Raw genomic sequence first — 8,397 nt, 5'->3', positions numbered from 1 at the left:
AATGAAATCAATGTCATTTGAAAAGAAGAGTGAAATAAAGCAGCAGCTGCACTTAATTTTCATCACAAGGTTACAGTGACTGTATAGTAATTACAACCAACATTTCAGCTTTAACTGTTGTTAGTGATCCTCTGTTGTTATGTTTAATTTGGCATAAGTTATGATGCTTTGCATATATGTTACCTTCATACATCTAAATTGAATTAAATGAAGTATTTCGATAATCGTGCATTATGCTTACTTTTTAAGCGTTAGTGCCAAAAATTCACTGGATCTGACATTTAAAATCTGACTATTTGCTGTTTTTTGTAGTCCTCTATCACAGTAAATTGGATATATTGAGCTTTTCAATGGTTTGTCAGACAAAACAACCAATTTAAAGACATCACTTTGAGCTTTGGAAAGTGTGATGGGGATTTTTCTCTGTTATTTCATAGACCAAATAATTAGTTGATTAATCAAGAAAGTATTTGACAGATGAATAAAATAACTGTTACTGAAGCATCCTATAATTCCACTATATTCAGATTCTTCTTCTACATAGTAGTTGCACAAGTGGCAAATATATCTTCTACTTTGAGAAGTTTTTGTGTCAAATATAATTTCCTTTAACCATGTGTGTACCTGATTTTTCCTCAGTTTGCATAATATAAGATGGTGTAATACTTTTTTGAGCAATTGAGAGCATACAGGGTTTAAAAAGGCATGCTGTATTCCAAACTAACAAAGGCACCTCAACATAAATGACACCACAGGTAGTTTATGGGCTATCATTTGATGGAATTATTTTCCCACTGGCTCCAGGTGCAGGGCCAGGATAAAGGCAGCCTATCACCAGAGACCCAGACAGCTAATGTAGCATAAAGAATGGCTCAAAAAAATTTGCCTGTGGTCGGAGCAACCCTTTCTTGTAACTGGGTCCTGCTTAATGAACTACAAGGCGCCATGAATGACAAATAAATGGTGTTTTTTTTAGGCCAACAAACTGCTCAATGCATCACTAATAAGGTTAATTTGAGTCCCACTGGACAGGAGGCATTAGCCTAAGTGTTTATCCGCCTCAGCGCTGTCCCCTGTTAGACTGACAAAAAGAAACGGTGCTTGCAGTGCCATTAGAATGACACTAAGTAGAAGGTGAATGCCCAATTTACTCATCAGGTTTGAGACAAATGAACAGGATGCAATCATGAATTACTTGCTGATTTGTATATGCTAAACATTATATACCTGCTGTGACTGTGCTTTCAATTTTTTAAGTAAAACTCAAGTACTGATGTGTGAAAACTGGAGGATACATGTGCAGCAGTACATGTGCGATTTATTTTTTCATCTGTCTGTATAGTTATGTATGTAGAATGTATGCTTCCTGGCCCGAATACCCCATTTCCCCAGACTGATTACAATTACAAATTTAGGTGAGGCCGACAGCACAATAGTTATCTACGGCCAAATGATAGACTTCCTTAATTAAAAATGGCAGACTTTGAGACTGCTGTCGAATGAATTATTTTCCCACTGCCTCAGTGCTGTTCAGTCAAACAGCCAGTTTATACATGCAAGCTAAATCGTAGGCTGCTGTTAAATTCACCAGGGCTACTGTTGCATACAGTGGGCCAGATAAGGCTCATTTGAATAATTCCCATATAGCCATGCTGCTTTATCTCAGAGTTTACCCATCAGAAATGTGTGGCGCTGCGCTTATAAAGTTGTCAGACAAAGCAGCACCACTGTTAATCAATAACAAGCTTCAGGCACTGCATTGTATTTTGGCTCAGATATTATTGACATCCCCTCAGACTATAAGATCTATAATAAGCTTTGCCTTTGCAGAGGAAATTGACATTTTAAATTCTTTTCAGCCACGTCTTTGTTGTGTTTGTGAAATTTTGGAGAAAGCAGAGCGAGCTACGCTACACTGTGAGTTTCAGGCTTCATGGGAGTTTGCTGTACAGTAGCAAGAAAGTGACTGACTTAGCTTCAGCTCTTGTGTTGGGGTGGAAGGGGTGGGGTGGGGGTGGCTCTAAATCCCAAGTCCATTAAATCATTCTGTATAACAGATTAGCAGGAGCCTATTAGTTGAAAAGAGTTCTGAGGTTTCCCACTCCCACACGTATTCTCAAAGTCAGCGTGGCACCTGCAAAGTCTGCATTACCTGCTATAAAACCAAACACTTTTACAGTGGTGAGTAACAGGCCAATCGGTGGGACAGGATGTAATTAAGAGGAGGGCGTTAGAGACGATAGTAAGTCTTTATCTTTGAAATCTCAAGAGGGTTTATGCACTACAAAGAGCACACAGAGGGAGAGAGAGAACAGACAGTCATTGTACTCAAGTCTGTCATGGGCATAACCACACTACAAAGCAGTTTACACAGGCATCGACTATCATTAACAGTTTATTTTTAAGCTGATCCAAATTGTCCAGCGAATTCTAACCAGAGACATTAACATACGCGCAGAGGGACCGAGTCCAAGACTGCCTCTGCAGCAGGAGTATCTGAAGATGGATATTGTCTGCTGGGTGCCAAGACTATTTTTGGGAGCCTGAGCCCCTGACTCGTCCCTGGTGCACCCTCTGATCAGCTTTGTCATCAGGTGTGAGGGCGGCTACACACACACACACACAGTGGGATGAACGTGGATACACCTCGACACTCACACCTCAGGAAACTAATGGGTCTTTGTCACTTCTCTGAGAAAAGAAAAGTGAAGAGGGAAAAGTAAAAAAAAAAAAAATTGCAGCTTATCTGCCAACTTCACTTTACCTCTCCAGGTCTTGTAGAAATTGGAAACATGGAGAGGTGAGGAGAGAATCTGAAGATGCCAGCCATGATAACCTTGAAGTGGTTGGCAGGTAGTTGTACCATATAGGGCATTTACTGTATTTTAGGCTACATCCCTGTTACAGCAGGAGCATTATAAAGCTTCTTTTGAACCAGTAAAAGCAAAACTTTTTTATGCTTTTCACCAGAAACAAAGCTGTGACTGCTGATGACCCAAAGCAAAATGTCAGGCATGATTTGATGCTTCTTGTTGTTTATTCATAACAGTGCTGTAATTCTCCAGCCTATTTCATTCTGCAGGTTTTCCATGTTTGATCACGCTGATGGACTCGTTGACTTGCACGCGTTTTCGCTTGTTTATTCCATTTCCTTTTTCATTCCCCTTTTTCTGCTTACCTTTCCATTTCCTCTGCGCGGCGAACCCACGAGCTGAAATGAAATCTGCAGCGCGTGCTTACACTGTTCAAACACGCATAGCGCGCGCGGACACGTGCACATCAGCGCTTCCTTCTCTACTTTTTTTTTCTCCTGGCGTGTGTGCGTGTGTGTTAAATGTAATGCGTGGACGAAGTCGTGTCCTGGAGAAGTTTTCAACGCGTGCGTCAAAAGTACGTGAGAATAGTGGCGCATTGGACGGCTGTAGTCAGTGTTGTTGAATGAGCGGAGGGAGGAGGGTGATCATACATTAACTCCTGCTGGCTGCGGGGACTCTTCAGTTGATAGAAGCCAAGACAGAGGGACGCACTCAGAGCAACACTGACAGCTTTTTCTTAAAGGAACACAAAGGCGACAAATGAAACCCAAAGGAAAACCCACTTAATTTATTTAATTTTTATTTTTTGGCCACCCTGTGTTTTCCAGGGGATTTTTACGCACCGTAAAAGAGTAAAGAAAACGCCGCAGAGATGAGTGTTGCGTGGTTTTACATGCTCCTTAAGGATCCCCTCTCCTGATAAAGGGACCAAAGAGGACAAAACCAAGCCTGTCCATGACATTTTCCAAAAGAAGATCGCAAAGGTGGAGCGATTAGAGAAGGGCTGATGACGGGACTATTAATCCTTTCAGTGCATCAAAAGCACCAAAGGGTATTAGAAACGTTTGGATGGAAATCGGGCGAGTGTTTAGAACTATTTCTGGTTTTATATGAAACTGGTGATTAGATGTTGTTGTGACACATCTGCAAGGATTTTTTTCCCACTGAAGATTTTGCTAAGGAGTAAATTTGCCTTGTTTTTTTTCCCCCTCCACCGAAAGGTTGTATGGTATGAGCGGTTTCCCGGTGTGAATTTTCAGAAACTCTCGTCTTTTTTTTCTTTTCAAGTATTCCTAAATCTAAATGGAATTAGTTGAGTCTGAAGCCGTTTGTGAAAGGAACAGACATGGTACATGGGCACAGCTTCCATCACGGTAAGACATCCGTATTCATCAGCTGAAGCACACTTGGTTCCAATCTCTTACTTGCTTGCTTATACCCTTCTGAAAAAGAAGTATAGTAATCCTTTAATCAGCCTTAAAGGACTCTAAATATCGGAGCAACAGATTAAACTGAAAGTAGGAACGGCCTGATGGTGATTTCTTGGAATAAATCAAACATCATGAGCTGGTACACAGACACACTGCATCCTACAACCTGTAAACTCACTGCTGAAGGTCACATTGTAAGTTCTTGTAGGAATTCTTTTTCTTTAAATTTACTATTTTTTTTATTTTTGGAAGAAAATTCTCATTAGGAAAACAGTGACAACTTGTAGGTGTTTTTTTTTTTCAACATTCTTAAATCATTTTTAGTTTTTTTTTAAAGCTCCATTATTTTTAATGGGTTTGGTTTGTGAAGATTTAAGGCTCCATCAAATGATGTGTTTTCACAAAGTTGTGTATAGACCTAGAGATTATGTTCTGTGCCAATTGGACTCAGTTTCATTTTTTTTTTTTACATTACAGATCATTTGAATCCTCCTAATTGATAGTGTAGTTGCTTATTATGATCATTACTATAGGTTGCTATTAGGGCATTCTTTATAAGGTTACACACAGGGCAGGTTTAGCCTTAGCATAGTGCTGATGTACAGTACATGAAATCCAAAACCTGATATGTGTTCATCGCTGACTCAACCCTTTTCTCAGCTGAAATCAAGCTGTGCGCATAAAGAAAATAACAGATGCTCATGTCACAGCCTGCCATCAAAAATGTATTTATTTCTCTCTCTCTGTTCTTGCAGTTGTTGCAAGTCTCCTCATACTTGGGTTGTCTGGGGCAACAAAGAAGGATACAGCAGGTAATCTCCATCGCCACAACTGTGCATCTTTAAAAGCTCAGATATCCTTTTCCTACTCCAAGCTTTTAATCTCTTGACTTTTTTCTCTCTCTCTCTGCTCTGTATTATTTAAGTGAAAAACAATTCTGGAGTGAAGCCTGCAGGTCAATGTGGAACGTGGGTGAAGGAACCAGAAGGAGGGCTCTTCACTTCCCCCAATTACCCAAACAAATACCCCCCAGACACAGAGTGTGTTTACATCCTTGAAGGTAAATGTTCTGTTTAAGCTCAGCAGCAGTAAGAAAGCAAGGTGATCCAGCTATTTATTCTCAGCTGAAGCATTCCCGGGGTTATCTTGAAAGGGAAACGGAGGGGAGGGAGGGGTGACAGTAACTGCTCAGAGAATGATGAGATGTATTGGTTTATTAGACAGCAAGTAGCTACTTCAGGCTGTTATTTTTCACATTAGGAGATGATATTTGATTAACCAGCACAGATAATCAGGTTAAAATATCAACAAAGTGAATATGGAAGCTAAAGACTATCACAGCTCTGGTGTTTTTGAGAAGAACTGGCTAACAGCCAGGACTGGTGGTGTGTATTGACCATGTGGGTGTGCTAATAATGAAACAGGTTGAACATTCATCAATGAAAGCATGACTAATATTCTACTCTCCGCTTTCTGCAAGGTGGTAATTATTTTCATTGTGTCTTCCAGCCCCCCCGAGGCAGTGTATCGATCTGCACTTTGAGGAGAATTATTCAATCGAGTCCTCTTGGGAATGTAAATTTGACAACATCGAGGTCCGGGATGGACCGTTTGGCTTCTCCCCAATGCTCGGACGGTACTGCGGTCAGCACAGCCCACCCGATATCAGGAGTAGCGGCCGATATCTGTGGATAAAATTTGTTACGGATGGTGAACTGGAAGCGGTGGGATTTTCAGCAAGTTACAACTTCACTGCAGGTAAATTTTTTCGGCAGTTGTTTTGCCTTACTGCTCCTGTCAAATTGTTTCTTCCTTTGTAAGCATATCCATGCTTTATAGCTCTAACAGCAAGGCTCCAAATGAATAGCAAACATCATCCAGGGAACTCGGCCTTGTGCGAGCCTCTTGCAGTTTTATTGATTGTCTGTCTGCACACACTCAGTATTTCCATTGGCAATATACTGTCACTGGCTGGGACACTCCTGTGACTGGCTAGGGCTGTTATTTCTTTTCTATCTGTATATGGAGTGATGGGGGGTAAAGGTGTCAGATTTTAATTCAGTACAGCAGCACTACTCCTTGGTTTACAGGCCTGGAAGAAGCTGAGAGAGCACAGCAAAGTGATCTGCATTGTCGAACACAATCGTGGCAGTTACGGTTGTGGTGTAAAACCTTGGCTTTTTTCATTTGCCTCATCTGTGGTTGAGATCCCATTACTGAAGCACTGGTAGGATTGATGACAAGGAATCAGGGCATAACCATGATTTAATATTCCTTCACCTACACTTGACTGCATTTAATAACACTGTCAACTTTTTTAGTGTGTTTGAGACCTGAAAGGCACTGTGCCAGGAGACACGCACGGTATGCCAATGTGTCTCCACATCCACTGCACCTTCAGGGGCATTTTGCCATTAGAGATTTGAGTGTGTCATTGTTTATATGATGAACACTTATGCAGTATCAGCCTTTCGCCCAAGAAGCATGCTACTAGCTACAGGTATTTTAAAACAAATGTATTGAGGTGAAGTGGGGGTATAGATTTATCTCTAGTGGCTTTATGTCTGTTGTTATTGAGAATTCAGAACAGTGTAAGCTCTTCAGTGGAAATCATGGTGAAAAGGTGCAGTCAGTAGCAATGAAATCTGCTGAGGAATAAAGTGAAGGACTTCATACCATGCATTGTTAAGCAGAAGTACTGCCACAGTACATTTCTGAGATGTAAAAATATACTGAGGGAGACCTGCTGTAGCTCAGATGTATTCAGTGTAATCACAGTAAGAGTTACAGAGTGTTACACTGTCAAATATAATATTTTCCATACAATTCAGAAAGGAGTTGAAGAGGAAAAAAAACAGCGCAAGAAAAGTAAAACATGAATAGACACAAATTTCAAGAGAATGTCAGCCATGGTTATGTTCTTTGCTAGAGAGATTGCTGTCTGCTGAGGCACGAATCTCTTATCCTGCAGCTGTGTTGTACACTTCAACTGCTCTATCAATTCTGATTTAAGTTTTAGTCTTTGGAAATGCACTTGTGAAATTGCAGATTTGTTATTTCATCAGTATGGGTAGTTGAGTAACTAAGCATTTGCCAGACAATGCAAGTGGATGGTGTTAAGCACATGGTAACTCTGCTACCATCAAAGGAATGAACTATGGTTATCATGTAATGCTGGCACTGGGGTCATATCTGTTTAACAGAAGCCCTCCAGAAGCCTTTAGCTTAGCTAAAGACTAGAACCAGGGAGAAACTTCTAGTCAGGCTCTGTCAGGTAATAAAAGGTAATAAAATCTGTCTTCCAGCACCTCTGAAGATGTGCTCTGACAGAAAGCGAACAGAAATTTCACCTTCCATCGTTCTTTCAAATCTGACCATTGGACGGTTTGTGCAATTTGTTTTGATTTGATGTCAGCTTTAAGCTATGTTAGCTAGGAATGTACACTATGCACCCACCCTGAGTATGACAGTTTGTGTGTGTTAGTTCAGCCTCTGACTGATCCTAGAACTCCAGGTATTTCTGTTATTTTCCTCCAGTTTCTCTCCTCTTTCTTTTTTATTTCTGTATGGTTATGAAGTAGACCAAGGATGAACACTTTTTGTTTTGCTCAAGGTGAATTACATTTAACGCGATGGATCTTAGCCTAAAGTGCAATTGTGGTGTTTCTAAAAGGTGCCTCGGGTTGTGTCTAAGTGTAGCCAACTGATTAATGCATCATATCTTGCCTGTTTAATCAGTATATGAATTGAACTTTTACTTTTATACAACTCACTGGCTAAGCCAACCAGCTTCTGTCAGTAGCTTCATATTTACCATACACACAGTATCAGTCTTCTCATCTTTGAACAAGAAAGTAAATAAGCACATTTTCCAAAAATGCCAAACTAAATAATAATATAACAGTATTTCACTGTTGACATCTACACTTGTCAAAGTTTAAAGGTTTGATTCCAAATGAGCCTACAACTTAGTTTCTGGTGTAATGTGTGATATTCTACAAAATTGTCTTCTCTTATTGAAGTGAGTAAAAAACTGATGTACAGTAGAAACCCCACTGTGACCTCAAATATGCAAAAAAAAAAAAAAAAACAAAACAAAACAAAAACCCTGAACTACACAGGAAGGATAAATTGTTGTTTCCAGCCCTGAT

At 40.2% G+C, this 8,397-nt stretch overlaps 1 protein-coding gene across 5 annotated transcripts in view; it reads left to right on the top strand.

Annotated features, from left to right (window-relative positions):
• Positions 1 to 2,044: 2,044 nt before the first annotated feature.
• neto1l (neuropilin (NRP) and tolloid (TLL)-like 1, like) overlaps positions 2,045 to 8,397 on the top strand; it is a 67,682-nt gene continuing 61,329 nt past the window's right edge. For all 5 annotated transcript variants that reach the window (XM_051066588.1, XM_018674020.2, XM_018674024.2 and 2 more), the window contains exons 1-4: positions 2,045 to 4,189; positions 5,002 to 5,058; positions 5,172 to 5,306; positions 5,756 to 6,004. In XM_051066588.1, the coding sequence (XP_050922545.1) occupies positions 4,162 to 4,189; positions 5,002 to 5,058; positions 5,172 to 5,306; positions 5,756 to 6,004 (469 nt within the window). In that variant the 5' untranslated portion in view covers positions 2,045 to 4,161. The remainder of the gene's footprint in view (positions 4,190 to 5,001; positions 5,059 to 5,171; positions 5,307 to 5,755; positions 6,005 to 8,397) is intronic.

The sequence above is a fragment of the Lates calcarifer genome, linkage group LG24 (genome assembly GCF_001640805.2).
Source record: "Lates calcarifer isolate ASB-BC8 linkage group LG24, TLL_Latcal_v3, whole genome shotgun sequence".
NCBI classification, from domain to species: Eukaryota; Metazoa; Chordata; class Actinopteri; family Centropomidae; genus Lates; species Lates calcarifer.
Note: the sequence above shows the minus strand (reverse complement) of the source record. Positions and strands in the feature narration are given on the sequence as shown.